This window comes from Lagenorhynchus albirostris, chromosome 7 (assembly GCF_949774975.1).
Source record: "Lagenorhynchus albirostris chromosome 7, mLagAlb1.1, whole genome shotgun sequence".
In the NCBI taxonomy this organism is placed as follows: Eukaryota; Metazoa; Chordata; class Mammalia; order Artiodactyla; family Delphinidae; genus Lagenorhynchus; species Lagenorhynchus albirostris.
In genome coordinates, this window is record NC_083101.1 from 5,465,872 (window position 1) to 5,487,857 (window position 21,986).

The 21,986-nt window shown below is 42.0% G+C and overlaps 1 protein-coding gene across 12 annotated transcripts in view; it reads right to left on the minus strand.

The window, feature by feature from the left end:
- Positions 1 to 21,986, minus strand: part of NUP214 (nucleoporin 214) — a 135,129-nt gene that overhangs the window by 60,480 nt on the left and 52,663 nt on the right. For 11 of the 12 annotated variants that reach the window (XM_060154032.1, XM_060154031.1, XM_060154028.1 and 8 more), the window contains 5 exons: positions 12,920 to 12,995; positions 11,496 to 11,574; positions 8,501 to 8,591; positions 5,955 to 6,016; positions 1,602 to 3,425 (listed from right to left, as the gene is read on the minus strand). In XM_060154032.1, the coding sequence (XP_060010015.1) occupies positions 1,602 to 3,425; positions 5,955 to 6,016; positions 8,501 to 8,591; positions 11,496 to 11,574; positions 12,920 to 12,995 (2,132 nt within the window). The remainder of the gene's footprint in view (positions 1 to 1,601; positions 3,426 to 5,954; positions 6,017 to 8,500; positions 8,592 to 11,495; positions 11,575 to 12,919; positions 12,996 to 21,986) is intronic. The other variant, XM_060154030.1, reaches the window with a different exon arrangement.

Genomic DNA, 21,986 nt, shown 5'->3' on the forward strand with positions numbered 1-21,986 from the left:
GCATAACGTGGTTGAGGTGCTGAGTTAACAGGGCCTGGGAGAATCAGGAAGAACTATATTTTATAACAAAAGAGCCCCAGATGAGGAGCTGGAGGACAAGAGTTCCACGCTCATTTCTGCTACTGGTCTAGGCAGGGGAGCTCAGGCAAGGCTCAGTTCCTCAACCAGCGCTGGAGGAGGCCGCTCAGGTTATCTTTCCACCTAGCTCCTGTAGGAAAGAAGGGTTTTTCAGAGGTTCTCAGTTGTACTGAAATAGTTTTGATTATACTTGTGAACGAGGATTCTCAAGTTTTGACTGCAGAACAAAAAGATGCACTAGCGACAGCGTTAACTATCCTACTCTCTTTTAAGACCCACAAGGCCTCTTCCCTGCCCGTTCTCTAGACCAACTTATCACATCTCCTCCCGTCACTCAAACAGGCCAAGCAGCCTCTTCACAGGGCATCAGGTGGATCCCAAAACTGTCGTGCACCACTGTGTTCTTGTAGTGGAACATAGTGGGAGCTTCACAAACATTTGTTGAAGGCAGGAAGGAAATGACTTCCTTTCTAATAAGTTATGAACCAGTTTCCAATAAATTTTCACCAAAGGAATGAACGCGCAGTTACTTGTAATCCTGTCCACCAAATCATTAATCTTTGATTCCGCCCCCCATCCCCTGAGCCTGATGGCTGAAGAAATGCCTTTCATAAGATAACCATGGAGAAAGGAAAATTAGAAAAGATATTTGAGTTGTCCTGTCTACTGGTTTTAGGAGCAAAAGCAGCTGCTAAGATTGGACATGCAATAGTGAGGATTACATTTTACTTTCAAAAATAGTAAAATGTAAAGATTTGTTTTTTTAAAAGAATTACACTGGGGCTTCCCTGGTGGTGCAGTGGTTGAGAGTCCGCCTGCCGATGCAGGGGACACGGGTTTGTGCCCCGGTCCAGGAGGATCCTACATGCTGCGAAGCGGCTGGGCCTGTGAGCCATGGCCACTGAGCCTGTGCGTCCGGAGCCTGTGCTCCGCAAAAGGAGAGGCCGCTACGGGAGAGGCCACAACAGTGAGAGGCCCACGTACCGCAAAAAAAAAAAGAATTACACTGAAAATAGAAAACTAATCCAACTTCTCAAATGTCACTATTTGCCCGTCTAGAAAGCAAGGTGGTGTCAGCGGAAATATGAAATACCGGCAGCGCAGAGGACTAGGATGAGGAGCTCTGGAGTCTAGTCTTGGCTCCAGTACTGGCACTAAATGACATTAGATCAGTCACCTCGAGGCCTGACAGGTTTGGACATAATGACCTTGCAAATGTAAAATTTCATACTTATGAGTCATTTGTTATTTGCCATGACTTTACATCTGTTTTTCTCCCCCCATGGAACTGGCACTCCGGCGGCTAGGAGAGTGGAGAACTTGCTGAGAAGCACAACTGGAGCTGCAGTGATCAGACCAAAGAAATGCCCGAGACTGCCCGTGGCCAGGCTCCCTTCCGGACTTTTCAGAGCCTCTTCTGTTTTCCTTTCCTTTCTTTTAATCACCAAACTAATGCAGATTTGCTGCAAATGTTTCAAATAATACAGAGGACAACAAAGTAAAAATCTTCCATAAATTCTTACCTGAAGCTTGACAAAAGCTAAACCCAGAGGATGGCGCTGTCGTGGTGGTGGCTGAGGCGCCACCGAACACAGAGCTTCCCTGCCCAAAGCCAGGGCCCTGGCCAAAAGCAGGAGGGCTGCTCTGGCCAAAGAGCCCCCCTCCAGTGTTGGCAGAAGACTGTCCAAATGAGAAGGAGCTGGAGCTACTGGCGCTTGAAGATGCACCGAACACGTTCCCGCTGGTGGACGCGGGGGTGGGGGACGCGGACTGACCAAAAGCTGGCACGGAGCTGAAGCCGGGCTGACTGAAGGAAAAGCCGCTCGCGGGGCTGCTGGTCGGCTGCCCGAAGGCCGGGGCCTGCCCGAAGCTCGTCTGTCCAAAGACCGTCGGGGCGGAGGTACCGAACGCTGGGCTGCCGAACCCCGAGCCGCTGACCTGCGGCGCGGCAGCCGCCGTGCTGGCGATGCCGCCCGCCTGCTGTCCGAACAGGCTCGGGGCAGTGCTGGCGGCCACCTGCCCAAACATGGGGGTCGCCGAGGGGGCGGTGGCTGTGTGGCCGGTGAGCTGGCTGAAAGCCGAGCTAGAGCTGGCGGCCGGTGGCTGAGTAAAGACAGGCGAGCCCGAAGTGACCGCCCCAAACACTGCGGGCTCCGTGGCTGGGCCTGGAGCATCACCGGAAACAGCGCTGGAGGTGGCGGGAGGCCTGGATGTTTCTGGGGCCACGGGGCCGGCACCTGGGACGGCAGGTGCTGCGACGGCAATCTGCCCAGGCGCTGCCGGGGTGGGGGCAGGGGACGGCGGTTCGGTCTTGGCGTCCGGGGCCCCGGTGGCTGCCGGAGTGGCCTCCGCGGACGGCGCTAGGACGGTGGCACTGGGCGCCGCTGTACCAGGGCTGCTGGCCGCAGGCTGGGCGAGAGCGGGCTCCTTCTTCACAGAGTCAGACGTTTGAGAAGGAGCTTGGGGAAGCTGGGCGGATGGCTGCTGCCCTAGGAGGGAGGCTGTTGACACCAAGGCCTCACTACCACCTGGCTTCTCAGGCAGAGCCGATGGCGTGGCTGCTTCCGTGCTTTTAGCGGAGGACGTGGGCACGGTGGGAGCAGATGCTAAACTCAGGAGGCTGCCAAGCGACAAGGCGGGGAGGGATGTAGGAAGGGGCGTGGCAGCGGCAGCGGCAGAGGGCGGCGCTGTACTACTTGTCTGCTGGCCTCCGAACGGAAAACTGGTCTTGCTACCGCTTAGCGATAGCCCCGCAAAACTGATTACGCTGGAGGGTCCCGCACTGGTGAGCGGCAGGCTGCCAAAGACGCCAGTCGAGGAACTGCCGGGGCTGGGGCCGGCCGCAGCCGCCAGGGTCACTGTGGTGGCAGCCCCAGAGGAGGTCACGGGAGGCTCCACGGGCTTCCCCAGCACCACGGGGCCGGTGAAACTAAACCCGGAGGGGACGGCCGAAGTCTTGGTGGGCTGTGCACTAGCACCAGTCCCGCCTGGGGATGAAGCCTTACTGGCTGCCTTTGTAGAATCATCTGCTTGGCCAACCCGCAGTCCTGAAAAACTTCCTAGAGTCTCTCCAGCCAGAGAACTTGGAAACAGAAGCTCTCCCAACTTGGACGGCGGAGCTTCCACCTTGCCAGAGGGGGTGGAAAGAGCAATTCCAGAAGGTGCCACAGGCCTGCCGCTGGATGGAGCAGACTCCCCAGGAGAGGGACCAGCAGCTCCCGTGCTACTTGACGTCGTCATTCCCGAGGGAGGGGAGCTTTCAGGAATGGCCTCGTAAAAAGGTTTGCCTGTCCCGCCAAAGGAGAATGTGTCCAGCTGGTTTGACTCTTTGCCGGGGGGTGCTGCCACTAGCAAGAAAAATAAATTAGGAAATGGACTGGATTTCACAAAATATGACCTATCACAGTCTCACTGACTTTTCTAAGCCAAAGCCTCTCTCCTCCCTTGATACTGTCAGGGACAGCTTGTTCTGACAGCAGCAGACAGAACAAATGCTTCTCCGCAGGAACGTTAGCTCTGAGTCATCTCACTGAGGTGGGATGAACGAATGTTCTCTTTATGACCATTAAATAATAACAAATACATCTCTATCTAGAGTACATGAAATTAACCTAGTGGCCCAAAAGAGAAAGAAAAGGCATCTTCCCACATTTCCCCCGTGTGTGCGCCGCAATAACATTCCTGGCAACAGTACTAGCATATGGACCTCCTGAGAGACCAGGAATTGATCCTTTTTTTTTTTTTTGGCCGCACCATGCGGCTTGTGGGATCTTAGTTCCCCAACCAGGGATTGAATCCAGGCCCTTGACAGTGAGAGCACGGAGTCCTAACCACTGGATCACCAGGGAATTCCTCCTTTGGTTTTATGGACAGATAGAGTGTCAATCCACAGGCAATCATTTTTACCTATAATTAAGGGCTACTTCCTAGGGCTCTCCTCACTAAGTGCTTTCATGGCAGCAGTGTGGCCAGATGGTCAAGGACATACGTGGGCTCTGAGGCTGGGGGCTCTGCCACTTGCTGGCTGTGCAACTCTGGAAAAGTTAATTGACTTCTCTGGGCTTCAATTTCTCCATTTGGAAGAGAGAGTTAATAACAGTACGTACCTCACAGAGTTGTTATGAAGATTAAATGAAATACAGGTAAAGCATTCACAAGGCCTGGTCAAAAAACTGATCAATAAAGACTAATTTGATACTTACAAACTGAAATTGGTCTATCGAAAGTGCTGGTTGATGTTTCTAACTCCATGCTCTTTTAAAAAGTCTGTCTAGGGGCTTCCCTGGTGGTGCAGTGGTTGAGAGTCCGCCTGCCGATGCAGGGGACACGGGTTCGTGCCCTGGTCCGGGAAGATCCCACATGCCGCGGAGCGGCTAGGCCTGTGAGCCATGGCCGCTGAGCCTGCGCGGTCCGGAGCCTGTGCTCCGCAACGCGAGAGGCCACAACAGTGAGAGGCCCGCGTACCGCAAAAAAAAAAAAAAAAAAAAGTCTGTCTATCACAAACTCCTGAGAACACTGCAAAGCCCCTACTATATACAGGTAATTTCCAGAAACCCCTCTTTGTATCACTGGTGTTGTGCTGAGCTGTTTATGATTTTGGATCGTTGTCTATTCTTGTATTAGTGAAAATGTTTATGGAATTACTATTGTGTTTTAGTACTAATTTATTTCATTTAGGATTTTTGAAATTATTCTGTTCCTCTCCAATCTTTTTATATCATTGAGTTGTTTTTCTTCTAGAAAGTGAGACTGGGGAGAGGGTGGGCCTCAAGGGTATTCAGCCACATCTAAGTGGGCAGAACAGTTTAAGAATCACTGCTCCAGAGAGAAAGGAATGAGATCAACAACCCTTTCAGTGCCACACACAGCTCAGGTTTAGGAAGTCTGCTATGCTTTCAGCTCCCTAATCTCCCTCCAGGAGGTTTTAGGAGATCCCTTTTTTACTAAAAAAAACTTCTACCACTTGGGTTGACACACAGAAAGCACTCATAAAAATATGTGTTGAATGAAGAGATGAAAAATGGTCATTGTCTTATTTATCATAGGGAAAATCTGGAAAGAGCCTAAATGTCCAAAAGGTGAATAGTTAAATAAATTATGGCATATCCACAAGACAGAAATTATGTGGCCATCAAAAATGACATTTACACAAGATTTTCAATAATACTGGAAAACTCACAAGAGATTGTGTTAAATGAAATAAGAGTGGAAACAAAAACCCCAGAAGGAAATATAACCGAATGGCAATGGTTAAGGGTACAATGTGTGATTCTAGAACACATCACTTTTATAATAAAATATAACAATCACTTTTATAATAAAAGCTTTCTTTTTAAAACAAAAGAAAAGTAAGCTTAATTACTTAAACTGAGAACTGGAAGGCACTTAAAAAGTACATCTGGTTTCCTTATAGGTCTTCAAATTCTTTTAAACATTAAAAACATGCTGGTTGATAGATCTGTAACAACATGCATGAGACCAGTGTGTTTTCTGCTAGGTTATCAAGGAAAAAAGATGAGTTCAGTCTTTGATATCTATAGTACTAAGTCTATCTCATCCTATGAATTGATACAATTTTAAATGACATAGGAAAAAGATGGAAAAAAATAATTCACATGTAAACATTCACATTTAAAGCACAGCCTTGCTTTTCTAGAAGCAAATCCTTTCCTTGTACTTAATTATGAAGAGTAGAAGTCCTTCCCCAGTTTTATAAATCTAGCCTATTTTTAATGCATAATATCAACACCAGGTTAATTGCAGATACTTTAGGCAAGACGCAGCAGCAAGCAAAATGTCAACACATCTGACCCCCAAAACCTGCACTTGTTTAGGGGGAAACACAAGAGTAATGCTATGCCATGCAGAGACTGTACCTTGTGTGGCCGTGAAATTAGAAGACGGTGTTGGTGTGACTATCCCAAAATTAAAGCCAGTCCTAGGGAGGGGAAGAAAAGAAGCTAAAAATGAACAAACCCAAGGCACAACATTGCCCTTTTAAAGTACATTTTATAATTCATTCACACAAACTGTTCTCGAGGGACTTACAATCTAGAAGATAAACGTCAACAAAGTGAAAGCACGTTATCTCTGAAGCAGCAGAGCCATCGCAAGCTCTCTAAGCGGGGAGAGACAATTTGTGGGTGAGGTAAGAAGGGAGAAGCAGGTGAGAAGACCCTGGAGGAACAGCTGGGCTTTCCACGGGGGAGGCTGGGGTGGGGACCTATTCCAAGGAAAGCAAAGGAGTAGGAGAAACGCACTGGGAATGTTTCTGTGGGGAGAGTGGCCAGAGCAGATGGCCCACCTAGTGAGGAAGACGAGACAGGCTGGAGGACCTCTAGGACCCAGACTGAGACCGAAGAGCGCGTCAGGACAGTGCACGCCACAGGGAGGTGATAGACAGCACAGAACAGGAGCCACTGTCTCTGCCGTTCTGACAGAATGCTTAGTTCTGGGCTGGGAAATTTGATTCAAAAGCTTTTCTTTTCTTTTTTTAAAATTTTGGCCACACCTCGCGGCTTGCGGGATCTCAGTTCCCCAACCAGGGACTGAAGCCGGGCCGTTGGCAGTGAAAGCGCTGAATCCTAACCACTTGACCACCAGGAAACGGCCCTCAAAAGCTTTTCTGACTCTTGTCATCACGTCGTCTCTTTCTGTACATTTTCTTTACACCACGAATGAAGACACCATGGCCAAAGAAGAAAACGCAGCACGAGCTGAGCCAGAACAGACTATTCACTGTGAGAAAAGTTCAAATAGCAAATTTAAAACTCTACAGCTTTAAAATGTAAGGGACCAAGCATACCAAATATGGTAAGAAATGGTAAGGACTGGACTTAGAGTTTTCTTTTTAACCCATCATTGGCTTCGTCAAATGGACCAAGACCACCTAAGAGGATGTGTTAAACATTTCATCACATCAAAAAAGAAAACAATTCTCTTTCTTCTTCCCAAACTTGGTGAAGAAATTTTATCTAATAAAGGTAAGCCACTGACCCAATGACCCAAACCTTTTCAGGTTATTTTAAAAATGGCAAGAAGACTATCAGTTCACAGAAGTAAAGATTAAAAGATGCAGTAACTCCAGGGCTTCCCTGGTGGTGCAGTGGTTAAGAATCTGCCTGCCAATTCAGGTGACTTGGGTTCAAGCCCTGCTCCAGGAAGATCCCACATGCCGCGGAGCAACTAAGCCCATGTGCCACAACTACTGAGCCTGCAGCCTGTGCTCTAGAGCCGTGAGCCACTACTACTGAGCCCGTGAGCCACAACTACTGAAGACCGCGTGCCTAGAGCCCGTGCTCCACAATAAGAGAAGCCACCGCTGTGAGAAGCCTGCGCACCGCAACGAAGATTAGCCCCCGCTCGCCGCAACTAGAGAAAGCCCGCGCGTAGCAATGAAGACCCAACGCAGCCAAAATTAAATAAATAAAATAAATAAATTTATTAAGGAAAAAAAAAAGATGCAGTAACTCCTGGCACTGACCTACTCTTTAAAATTTGCTCCAAACTACCTTTGGGAAGTAGAAAACATAATGATTGACAGTAAAATATATATAATTTCCTCCTCTCAAATTCTATTCTAACCACTTCCTTTCTTTTAAGGGGTTAGGTTGAAGGATGCTCAAGAAACAAATTCACGTCAGGAAAAAGATTGTGGTCAATATGATTCCAGTTACAAAAGCATGACCTGAAAGAGCTTAAGAGGCTTTTCTAATGGAACTGAACATGCAACTCTTCACAGTAAAAACAATCTTTGGATGGGTTTTTATCTCAGCCACACAGAGCCTAACTCCACCCCTGAAGGGGAAGGACGCTTTGGCGACTCTCACAGGTTTCAAGATGAGTGCTTATAGCACAGAGAAAAGGCACTCTCCTTCCAAGGTTAATAAAAGCTCCCTTTGGAATGAGGGTTAGAAGACCCTTTTGTTTTTAAAGATGACTCAACTTGACAAGTATAGCCATCATTACTTTTTAAAAAATGAAACAGAAATGTATGTCCCCACATCTATATAAAACCCAAATTTTCAAATGGCTACTGTCTTGCTCTCTCAGAAGTTGCATATAACGTGACCTCTCAAGGCAGCAAAGCCAATCCAAGCTTCTCACCCAGCCCCCAGACAGTGTCAGAAGGAAGACACCTCAGTGTGATAAACCTGATCAACCAGACTCACTATCCAAAGAAAATGGAGCTTATCCTAGAAAACAGAACAAATAGGCAAGTATGTAATAACACATGTATAAACCGGAATCAAAAGGGGAAACACATTTACATTAGGACACTAAACTACTGCCACTATTACCAAACGCATCACTGCAGTGATAAGAACTCTGGCTTCATATAAGTATACCTACTGATTGTAGGATTTGGGACAGCTATCTGTAAGGTTGCTGGTGATGTCACAAAATTTAGTTCACTACTGACCCTGACGGAGAAAATGAGAAAGACTTGCTGAACTGCCCAACAACAGATGGGGTAGACGTCACAGCTGTCTCTATCTTGGTTGCCACTGGTCCTGAAATTATGGAAAAAAATGAGAACGTTACAAAAAACCAGTTAGAGTCACCATTTTAGTTTAATTCTCTGTGGCAGCGAATGTGTGGTGCCGTGTGTAGCGCAGCCCCAGGTCACGCACTTTCTATGACAAGTCGGTGGCCGCAGTGCTGCCTAAGTCATGCTGCCTCAAGGTCTCTGAACTTGCTCCCTGGCTCAGTCACTGTCAATTCCAAACCAGGACATGCCACACTTGCCCCTTTGCAGGAAAGAGGTCAAAATAACTGGAGTGCAGTTCAAATTTAAGGCTTTAAAAGTAGCTTTTACAATTACCGAAAAGTAATATATACCAAAGGAAAAACAAAATTCCAAAGAGAAATAGGTTAACTAAATATCTCTGAGTAGTGACTTCATGGCTATTTGCTTTCTCTCCGCATTTCTGTATTTTCCATAGACTTTTTGTATTTAAATAATAGTTCTTTTTTTTAAATTACAGAGGTAACATATGATTGCTGTAATATAGAGAAGTATAGAGAGTTAAAAGTGCAATCCATCATCCTTCCCACATTCAATATACTGTAACTACTTATTAATAGTCTGGGGTATTACCTACAATCTTTCCCCTATTGCTCTACTTTTAAAAGGAGGATGGGAATGGGGGAATTACATTTAAAAAGCCCAAATCAGGGATTCCCTGGTGGCGCAGTGGTTGAGAGTCCACCTGCCGATGCAGGGGACACGGGTTCGTGCCCCGGTCCGGGAAGATCCCACATGCTGCGGAACGGCTGGGCCCGTGAGCCATGGCCACTGAGCGTGCGCGTCCGGAGCCTGTGCTCCGCAACGGGAGAGGCCACAACAGTGAGAGGCCCACATACCGCAAAATAATAAAAAAAATAAAAAGCCCAAATCAAACCAAACCAAACAATAAGAAAATGCACCTCCCTTTGAGTAAGTATGGGATAAATATTTGTAAAATTATCTAACAAACCACTATAATACAATGTGATGTGTACAAGGCTGTCCAAGGCAGCCTGACTTATAATTTTGAAAAGTTAAAAACAATCTAAACTATCTGCAGAGTACTATTAAAACTTAACAGGGTACAACTACACAGTGAAGTCTTAGGCTACCATTAAAATGAGTGAGGTAGAGTTGTATCAGATCTGGAAAGATGAACACGATATTTACTTTAGGGGGGGCGGGGAAACAGATTACATATCAATATATACAGGATATGACTATTTTTGTTTAAAAAAACAATACACACCAAACCCCAAGAGATACACATCAAATCGCTGAGCGCTGTTATCTCTGGAACAGGGAACTTATAGGGCAGCTTTCGTTTTCTACATTATATAGCTTTACACCATAGACTTTTTGTGGACTTGTAATAGTTCTATAATCAGAAAAACAATGAAGGTATTTCCATTATTAAGTAATAAGGGAATTATTCTATAGAAGTTTCAGAAATGCATTTTTTTTTTAAAGAAAGTTTTTGCAAACTCTTAAATAGTACTTTTCAGGGAAATTTTCCTACTTAAAAAAAGTCTGTTTCCAGAAAGTGAGGACAGAAGGAAACACACAGCAAGGACAGAGAATACTTCACAATCATCACTGAATGATGAATCCTAGAAATTTCTTTGCAAGTCATGCTAACTGCCTAGACATGCACAAAACAAAGCCCCTTAGATGTCCTTGATTCTTAACTTCAGGAGTGACAAAAAACTCTCCAATAAAATCCTTGAAAGGGGTTAAGATACATAATCTTTCAAAAAATTTTTCTAAAATATTAGCTAGAAATGGAAACAAATTTCTTAATTTGAATCCTAAATGATTCAAAAGTCTTCGACAAATTCCACTGAAATTTCCCTTCTAACATAAAGTTTTAGCTGCTAGTTAAGAAGTGCTATACACCTTCTCATGGAAGGCTTATATGATAAAAACTGTGCTCCTCCGTTAATCCGAATTCTAGAATACAACTTGGGCTTACACAATAATGGTTTTCTTCTGAGTGCAAGGAATACTTCTGAAGATAAACCCAATATCCAATGAGAAAGATTTGACTACGGAGAAGTTGGGATGATCGTATGATTGTGTAGAGATTACGGAAAGCAGGCTGCTAAAGTGTGAAGTTCAGCATCTCGAACAGAATTTATTAGCTTGAAGACCCACTGGAGAGCATGAATCAGAATAAAAGCTAGAGTCCAGAGCATGGTGAGAACGCTGGACTGCGGGCAGCACAGTCTAGCATTTTCTGGGCTGTAGCAGAAAGTAACACATGTCAAATGAAGCGGACTCTAACACAGAGTCAACAAAAGGGGCTGCTGAGGAAGAGCCCACATTAAACTAGGCACTACGTGTAAGCACACTTCTATGTCAAGTGGGCTAGGGCGGCGTGGATGCCTGGTCAGAGCACTTTATGGTGACTGTAAAAACTAATTTCGGTTAAGAGTAATTACGCCTGAGTGACTGCTGGAAGCATGTGAAGCCACAGTCTTTTAATACTGAATTTGATCTACTCTGAGGTCTTATATTGTAACAGATCCATTTTACTTTCTGTGTTTTACCAGCTTTTGAACTGTCCTCGTAAACCCAGAGAGTTTTTCTTTCCTTTGTAGTAGAAGAAGTAGAGTTCAGTGCTCTGATCCACTCCTCTCTAAACTGATTATCCAGCAAGGCAGGTGCTCCTTTTTAGGAAAAACATTTAAAGGCAGGCTTTCTCCAATTGCTCTCATATTTCAGAAGTCTGCAGAGCTGCTGAAGGGCTCACTAATTTCCTGGATATTCTACATCAACTGAGGCCTTTCAAATATGTCTCTACTGTACTTGATTTCACATCAAGCTGCCTTTGTGATCCACACAATAAACTCTACTGTGGAGCATATCTTTCACCTTTATTTTCACTAAAACAAAAGGGCAAACTCACCTGAAGCTTTATCACCAGATGACAATTGACTGGACGCTGGTGTGGGCCCAGACGGCTTTAAGGCGTTTATCAGAGATCCCTATAACAGGAGCAAGACATTTATGTGAAACCGCAAACGAGCCTTTGGAATAAAGGAACATGTAAAATGATAACATAATTTAAAATAAGCAAGCACAAACACTTTGATTTAGTTTAATTTTGTTTTTTCCGTTTCAATTTAAGTCAGTATTTTTAAATGCTTACCACATGTAAGATCGTATCAGAGATGGGAATATTCCACAAGCACCAAGAAAACAGAGTCAGGCCTGTTTAGCTGGTGGCTATTTCCTCAGTGCCTAACACAAGACTTGGCACGTAAAAGGCACTGGGATATTTGATACACAAATGAAGGAAGAAGTTAATGAATGAAATAGGTCCTGGCTCTCAACAAAACTTATAATAAGGTTAGAAAGCAAAACTGTTCAACTTATCCACCTCCAGTCAATGTTCCTTTCCTCTTGGCAAGGCAAGAGGATTTGTGCCTTACCATGTGTCCTCCAAGGTGAACATGGAAACCTCCAGAAGAAAGACCAAATGCTAACCGCTTAAGTGTCATGTTAAGTCACGGCAAGCTAAGGAGTAGACAGCCACGTCTGAGAACTCACAATAGGCAAGTTCTGATGTTCAATCTCAAACACAATCTACCATTATTTCTAGAGACAGAGATGAGTAGCAGAGCAACCAGGTTTCTTAGGGAAAGTCTCCGAGAGAGCTTGGTCTACCTTTCACCATCTCCTATGATTTTCTTCTGGATTGCGTAACCGTTTATAATATAACCTATCTTTGTAAGAGACAATGTTTATCAGGCAACAGCCTGAAAGTAGACATAACACACATCAGTGAAGATGCAAGGTCTGAAAAACACGGATTGCAAGAGAAAGCAAGAGAACCTATCCCCTGGATGCTGACACGGGAAGGTACAACGAACAAAGCAGTGGACAGGAAGAAGTTGGAAGACTTGGGTTCCAGCTCTGGTTCCATCATTTAATGAAAACCGTGGAAGCCTGCGTTAGTCACTTGAGCCCCGGCTTCTTCATTAGTGAAACATAGCTGAACACCTGTCTTGTCTATATGGTTGTTGTATGGGTTAACTAAGACAATGTTAAATGAAAGTAAATTTCAACTCCATACAGATACCCCATATACAAATACAGAATTATGACCCAAGATTACTAGGTGCAGGATGTCACATGGCCTACAGAGACAGTATCAGGTCCTAACTGACCTACCAGGTCAAGACTGGCATAAACTGTGGGGAAAGGATCACAGGCCTTTGTCAGACTTACAGTTCCCTTAAACAACATGAGGACCTAGTACAGCACTGTCTTCAGTTACAAAGACGGTCACTGCAGGTCACGTTAGCAAAGCCCAAAGCAGCAGGTTACCTGCTTAGCTTGGTGAGCAGACGCTGGGGTCAACATCGGGTGAGGTGTTTTGGCTGCAGAGTACGGCACTGAAGAACTGAAAAACACAAAGCATATGCTCAAGAGAAAGGCATGACTGGGTGTAAATCACATTCATCCCTGAGTCAACCTTCTGTCCAAAACATAATATCAATTTGGGGGTAGAATATAGATGTCTGGGACCCTAATCAAAGTCATTTGACATTTTTCGGATTGCAGACTAAATTCTTTAAATGACATTTGGGTCTTTAGCATAAAAGTCAAAGCAGCGACCTGTAATCCTAGGAAAAAATTATGAATATTCAGAAGTAGATCCTTTTCTTATCTGGAGACTCAGCCTTCTGCACCTCCTCCCCAACACCCACCGCCATTCCGGACCACGTGGGGACTTCCTGATTCTGTTTTCCAGGCCTGAGAAAATGTTCAACAGGATCTATGGGATGTGTATGATCGGGCTCAAAGAAGAGACCTCAGCTTCTCACAGCAACCAGCCCTGGGAGCCCAGCGCTCACGACGTCAGCACACAAGAGTCAAACATACCACGGTTCCGTTCCCGACCTGCACTTCTGCTATGGTATGAAAAGTGCATCCAGTGTGTGTAGAAAGAGTTCTCACCATCTTTTGTTACCCCTGAACACAGTAAGCAGGGAACTGTTATTTCAATAATTACTTAGTATTAATATGTGACGGAAAAAAATCACCTGTTTAACGCAAAGCTCTATTCTTGGCTCCTGGGAGCAATTCTTTCCATCAATCTATCTGTCCTCGGCGCAGAGCTACTTTGACTAGTATGCATAGGAATAGCAATTATAGGACCTGGTTTTATTTTTCAGAACTCTCATTTAGGGAGAATTAATAATTTTCCATTGAAAGATTAACTTGGAAGAGGAAAGACAAAAATAAGCCCATTCCTCATAGAAAAAAATTATCAAACATTTTAATAATCTTACAGTCACCTCAGGATACTCTCCTGGAATAATACAGGAACCTTCCCAAACAAACTTTATTAGATTCAGAGAGAAGAAAAAAGGCAGTTATTTTCAATGAAACAGAACCTCTTTATTTTCCTACTGAAGAGAGAAGGAGCTGTAAATGTGTGCCTCTCTGAAGAGACACACCCCTGTTCCCCTGAGATGTTCTACCAAAGAGGTATGCAGGGACACTGCTCCCCTCATCTGCTGACTCTCCAACGAGAAAAGGAATGTGTGAGTGAGATGCTGGGACTGAGAAATCCCTGGGCGGACACAGCAGACTTAGGTGGAAAAATGGCTGCAGCTCAGGCGAGTCACGAGGGCAATGAAAATCTTGCACGCTTTCTTAAAGATAAGCAAAAAATAAACTACAAATCAAAAGAAAAGCAGCAGTTCACCCAATTTTAGAACATTTTTTGCACCCTAAACTTAGTTATGACATGACGGTAAATTAAATCATGGATGAAGCAGACTGAGTGTAATTATTGTTCTATTTACTTGTGATAATGCTATAAATCTCTTGGGTGTCCTAAATCCCCAAACACACAAAATTAGGATTCACAGTACTTACACACCGGGCCATATGACAACCCTGCAGAGAAATGCTGCTCAGTGCCATCAGCTAACAAACCTACTGACTAATCGGACCCACGATGATCCAAGAGCACAAACAGAAAAGAACAGTATACTACCAAACAAACGTGTTCAAAGACCTGTGCGGGACTGTGAACCAAAACAATGGAAATCAACAGCTAGCAATGTTCAAGAGAAGATGGAAATGCTAAACTTGGAATTGTCCTATTTTGGAGGACTGTATTCTACTTTCTAGCAGTATGGACCTGAAAAGAGATCACTGGAAATTCACTTGAAATGTTCTGTTCCACAGCTGAAAGCAGAAGCCAAAGGACCACAGGCAGAAAATGGCACTGTCACATATATTTACTACATGAGTCTACAAATGACATTTATACTACTGCCAACACTAGGGCACTGCTTTAGAAAGGAGGAATGGAGTTACACAGGTCACTAAGAGTAGTAAAATTAGGTTCTTGGAGAAAAACAACTGCAACTGAACTTAAGTTCTCTGACTTTCCATTACCCAGACCATCCTGATAAAAGTTAATACACAAGTGGAGGTGAATATATCAAGTATGATAAACATCAAAAAATGTCACAACAAACCTCGTTCAAACACTGCCTTGAACACAGGAAAGCCATTTTTTGGTTTTTTTGCCACACCCTATCAGCACTGCCTGCTGACATAGGCAGGCTAATGCACACATTCTAGGGCTGTGTACTCTACACACAATGATAAAATTGAGTTGTTAAGATTGTGAAGCATTAAAATGTTGCCTAGGCCCTTTCTTAGTGGTCCCTTAAACTTTAATGAACTTTAACAAGGCAAATATTCATACTATTGTTGTGAAAGGGGCCAACTACTCATTCTTCTACCTATTTCAACATTTTAAAGAGCTTAAAAAACAACAGACCTGGTTATGTTTTATTTTGGTAAGTCTGATTCATTATCATGTACATCTTTTTATAAATTCACATATGACACAGTGGATCTAAACTGTGAAAGCTGCTAAAGTTAACTATTTAATGAACTATGAATTTTTTGTAATTATTTAAAGGTGAAGCAAGTAAGGGGACAGGACTACTTAACAAGAGCAACTGAAGAAATAAATCAGGAGAGAAAAAGAAAATAATAGAAGATATTGAAAACAAAACCTCTCAGTTCATTTTTTCACCTATCAGACTGTAGTAATCGTAAAGTTTGATAATCTTGGCAAAGATATGGGGAACCAGATTGTCATACACTGCTTGTGGAAAGGAGAAATTGGTATAAGCTCTACTGAGAGAAAGTTGACAACAATTGTAAGAATTATATGTATGTATATACACTCACATATATGGATATCTCCTTTGCCTCAGCAGTCCTACAACTGAGAATTTATCCAACAGATATGGCTGCAAGCATGCAAAATTATCTAAGTGTCAAATTATTTTAGCATTGTTGGTAACAACATAAGAAGCACATCCCTGAATATCAGTCAGTAGAGGAAAAAAAAAGCTATCAGTTCACTTTTAGGCGTTTCTTATGTCTTGTTACCACCAACTACTGTGCCCTATTGGTAAATTTTATGTCTCTGAAGACTCAAATGCTTTCCAAAATATCATCTAAAAGTCTGCTAAATCAAACTGTAGTTTTTGCACACATGTCTAGGTGCCAAGTAACTTAAATAATGCAAGTTGGAACTGTATTAGAGCTTTAAAAAAGACCTATATTGAATATGAAAACAGGATTGTTAAGAATTTATAATGACATGGAAAAATGTTAACAATTAAGTTTATTTGCCCACACCATGCAGCTTGCGGTATCTCAGTTCCCTGACCAGGGATTGAACTGGGCCACAGCAGTCAAAATGAGGAATCCTAGCCACTAGAGCACCAGGGAACTCCCTCCAAATTTTATTTTAAAAAACTAAATTTTCATGGAATAAAGATGAAGACACATGCAAACAGTGATTAAACATTTGCAGTGGGAATAAAGGTAATTTAAATTTTGTTCTTTTTTAACTATCTGAGATTTTCATACTATCTACAATGAACATTTGTAGTAAGAAAAATAAAAGAATGAAAGTTTTTTTTAAGGTTATGGTAATTACTATAGTTATTATTTTTAAAGTGGGGCAACATCTTTAAGTCAATGAAGGAAAGAACTGTCAACCTAAAATTCCTTACTTAGGAAAAATATCTTTCAAAAATAAAGATGAAATAAAGACTCTGGAAGACACACAAAAGATGGAAGAATTCAGATCTAAACCTGAAGAAATGTTAAAGAAGTCCTTGAGCAGAAGGAAAATCATACTGGATGGAAACCTGGGACTGAACAAAGGAATGAAGAACACCGGAAATGATAACTATATGGGAAAAGAAAAGATATTTTTGTTCTAATTTAGTTCTGTTTAAAAGATAATCAACTATTTATAACAACATATCATGGGATTTATAACATAGGTAGAAGGAAAATATACAACAATAGCACAAAGGTGGGGAGGGGAGAAATAGAAGAATACTGTTATAGATTCTTTTACTATATTTTAACAGTATAATCACACTTGAAGATAGACTGTGATAAGTTAAAGATGTGTACTATAAACCCTAATGCAACTACTTAAATAACACACAGAGGTATAGCTAATAAGCCAATGAAACAGATAAGAGAATCATAAAAATATCACTCAATCCAAAAGAAGGCAGAAAAAGAGGAAAATGGAACACAGAACAAATGGGACAGACAGAAAACAAATAGCAATATAACAGATTAAAACCCAAACATGTCAATAATCACATTAAATGTAAATGACCTAAGTACTCCAATTAAAAGTCATAGACTGTCAGATTGGATTAAAAAAAAAAAGATTCAACTACATGCTGTCTACAAGAAACCCATTTAAAATATAAAGACACAAGATAGGTCTAAAATAGAAAGAAGGATAAAAAAGCTATACCACACTAGCACTAAACAAAGAAAGCTGGACTGGCTACATTAACATAGGAGAAAGTAGATTTCAGAGCAATTAATCTTACAAGGGAGAAAGAGAGTTATTTTGTAATGACAAACTGGGTCATTTCATCAAGAGTATGTAACAATCCTAAACATTTATGTAACTAATAACAGAACTTCAACATGAAGCAAAAACTGATAGAACTGTAAGGAAAATAAATCCACAACTATAGTTGAAAATACCAACATCATTCTCATTAACTGATGGAACAAGCAGACAGAAAATTATCACTATCAACCACCTTAACTTAATTGACATTTATGGAACACTCCAACCAACAAGAGTAGAATACATGTTCTCTTCAAGAGCACACAGAACATTTACCAAGATGATTGATATTCTAGGTCAGGGACTGGCAAACTACAGACCAAAGACCAGCTGCCTGTTTTTGTAAATAAAGTTTTACTGTAACAAAGCCCATGCCCATTCATTTACAGTTTGTCTACAGCTGCGTTCAGGCTGCAATGGCAGAGTTGAGTAGTTGAGACAGAGACTATATGTCCCACAAAATTAAAGTATTTACTATATGGCCCTTAAAAAAAACCCTTGCTGATCCCAGTTACAGGCCATAAAAGAAGTCTGAATAAATCTAAAGAATTCAAGTCATACAAAGCATGTTCTCTGACCACAATAATTAAATTGAAAATCAGTAACAAAAAGATATTTAGAAAATGTCCAGTTATTTAGAAACTACATAACACACTTTAAAATAATCCATAAGTATAAAAAAAAAGTATTTTGAACTGAATGAAAACGAAAAATAACATATACAAAATCTGTGGGATGTAGCCAAAGCAATTCTTAGAGGGAAATTTACAGCACTAAAATGCCTGTATTAGAAAAGAACAGTCTCAAATCAATGACATTAGCTTCTACCTTAAGAAACTAGAAAAAAGAGTAAATAAAACCCAAAGTAAGCAGGAAAATGAAATAATAAATACCAAGTAAAAAAGTAATAGGAAAAAAAATCAATGAAACCAAAAGCTGGTTTCTTTGAGATCAATAAAATTGATAAACCTCTAGCTAGACTGATGAGGTAAAAAAAGACACAAATTACCACTAACAGGAAAGAGGGAACTAAAATCATGAATTCTATCCACATTAAAAGGATGATAATCAGTGACTATTACAAAAAATGTCATGCCAATAAATCTGACAACTCAAATGAAATGAACAAATTTCTTGGAAGACACAAACTACCAAAGTTCACTCAAGTGGATAAGCTGAATAGTCCTATATCTACTAAAGAAACTGAAATTTCCAAGCCAAAATGACTTCAGTGGTGAATTCTACCAAACACTTAAGGATGAAATAATAACAAATCTATATAAACTCTTCCACGAAACTGAAAAGGAACACTCCCCAACTCATTCTGTAAGGCCAGCATTACTCTGATAACAGAATGAAACAAAGATATTACAAAAAAACAAAATCTACAGACCAATATCGCTCATTAAGACATGAAAAAACTCTTAACAAAATTTTAGCAAATTGAATCCAACCATATATTAAAAAAAAGGACAATACATCATTACCAACAATTGGTTTAACATTAGAAAACCGATCAATCGGGCTTCCCTGGTGGCGCAGTGTTGAGAGTCTGCCTGCCGATGCAGGGGACACAGGTTCGTGCCCCAGTCCGGGAGGATCCCACATGCCGCAGAGCGGCTGGGCCTGTGCATCTGGAGCCTGTGCTCCGTGGTGGGAGAGGCCACAGCAGTGAGAGGCCCGCATACCGCAAAAAAAAAAAAAAGAAAACTGATCAATCTGACAAGGGCACCAAGACAATTCAAAGGGGGAAAAGAAAAGAGTCTTTTCCGCAAATGGTGCTGGGACAACTGAATACCCACATGCAAAAGAAAGATGTTGGACCACAAAGTCACACTATTTACAAAAATTAACTCAAAACAGATCAAGGACCTAAATGTGAGAGCTCAAACAATAAAACTTAGAAGAAAACACAGGAGTAAATCTTTATGATCTTGGATTAAGCAATGGTTTCTTAAACACATACCTATATGTAAGACACCTATAGCACAAGCAACAAAAGAAATAAATAAACTGAATTTCATCAACATTAAAAATTTTGTTGTTCTAAAGGACACTATCAAGAAAGTGAAAACTATGCAAAGAATGGGAAAACATATTCACAAATCATGTATCTGATAAGGGACTCGAATCTATATTACATAAAGAATATGACACCTCAACAATTAAGATAAATAACCCAATCAAAAAACATGCAAAGGATCTAATAGACATGTCTCTAAAGAAGATACAAATGGGCAATAAGCACATGAATAGACTCCCAATTATCATTCATTAGTCATAAGGGAAATGCATATCAAAACCACAAGGAGATACCATGTAACACCCATTAGGAGAGCTATTATCAAAAAGATGGACAATAACAAATATTAGTGAGGATGTGGAGAAATTGGAACCTCATACATTGCTAATGGGAATGTAAAATGGTGCAGCTGCTTTGGAAAACAGTTTGAACTACGTTTAGCTCAAAAAGCTAAATGCAGAATTACCATATGATCTAGCAATTCCACTCCTAAAACATTACCCCAAATAACTGAAAGCAAGGACTCCAACAGATACTTGTACAAGAAGAGGCGAAACACCCAAGTGTCAACTTACAGATGAATGGATAAGTAAAATAGGACATATGCATACAATAGAATATTATTCAGCCATAAAAGGAATGAAATTCTGACATACGTTACAACATGGATAAATCTCGAAAATTCGAGCAAAATAAGCCAGACGCAAAAGGACAAATACTGTATGATTCTACTTATATGATGTACCTAGAACAGACAAATTCTTAGAGACAGAAAGTAGAATAAAGGCTACCAGACACTAGAGGGAAGGGGGAGTAAAGAGTTACTATTTAATGGCTACAGTTTCTGTATGAGATAATGAAAAAGTTCTGGAAACAGATAGTGGTGAAAGTTACACAACACTGTAAATGTACTTAATGTCACTGTACACTTAAAAATGGTTAAATTAATAAATTTTGTTATACATCTATTTTACAATTAAAAAAAAAAAGCTTCCTAACTGTTCTCCCTGTTTCTACCATTCCTCACTCCAGCCCTTTTCATCTATTCTCAATATAAGAACCAGAAGCCTCCTGCTAAAACCATAGGTCAAGAGAACTATCTGCACTTATCAAAGCTCATGGAATTTTACACTAAAAAAAGGTGAATTTTACTGTGTGTTAATTATGTCCCAATATTTTTTTTTTTTTTTTGCGGTACGCAGGCCTCTCACTGTTGTGGCCTCTCCCGTTGCGGAGCACAGGCTTTGGACGCTCAGGCTCAGCGGCCATGCACGGGCCCAGCCGTTCCGCGGCATGTGGGATCCTCCCAGACCGGGGCACAAACCCGTGGTTCCCTGCGTCGGCAGGCGGACTCTCAACCACTGCGCCACCGGGGAAGCCCACGCCCCAATATTTTAAAAAATTGCTAAAATTGCTTTTAATAAAGGAAACATAAATCCGATCAGTTTGCTCAACATCCATTGGTCAGCCAGGTCCTGACCGAGGCTTACTAGATGTTACAAGACCTGTATCCTGGGCCCCGGCCCTGCTATCCCTCTCCCTTCAGCCACCAGTGGCTGTTCGGCTCCTTCCTGAACCTGCCAGACATGCTCTCACTACAGGTCTCACTACAGGCCTGGTGCTTGGGGCTTTCTTCCTTAGGATATTCATGCGACCTGCTCTCTTGTCTTTGGTCTTTATTCAAATGTTAAGTGTCAAAAGACACTGCAAGGCAAAATATTACATAAGACGGGAGAATCCAGCTTAATGGTGAAAGAAATATGGTCTGATATTTCTGAGATATTTTAGTCATTAGCCATGTATGAATAGCACCTTCCTTGTTCCTATTTAAAATTGCAACCCATGCCCAGACAACAGTCCCTAAACCCCTTCTCTGCTTTAATTTTCTCCATCATATCTATCACCACCTAAAATACTATTTATTTTACGTACCATTTGTCTCTCTGTGACAAGGGCAGGGTTTGGGGGTATTTGTTTTGTTAACTGCTTTATCCCTGGCACCTAGAACAGTGTGTGGCATACAGGAAATGCTCATAAAGTATTTGTAGAAAGAATGAATAAACGAATGCCAAAATTCCTGAAAGTAATGATCTATCCGGTGTGCTTTGGAAAAAAACCCAACCAACCAAAAATCCCACCGTATTTCTAACCTCATTCGTCCCTGCTTTCTTCATCCTCCATTTCCTGCCAGGTCTCTAGACATACTGGCCTTCTTTTACCTTCACCTCAAACATGCTCTGTCCTTTCCCAGGTCTGGGCTTTTACACATCCTGCACCCTCTGTTTATAACAATCTTCTCTCTACTCTGCCTGGCAGCTTCTGGTCACTGCTCAACTTTCAGCTAAAACACCTTTTCCTTCCCAACCTCCTCATCAGCCCCAGATTCAACCAGACGGCCTTCACTGTTTGCCTTCTTAGCACCTTGTACGTCTCCT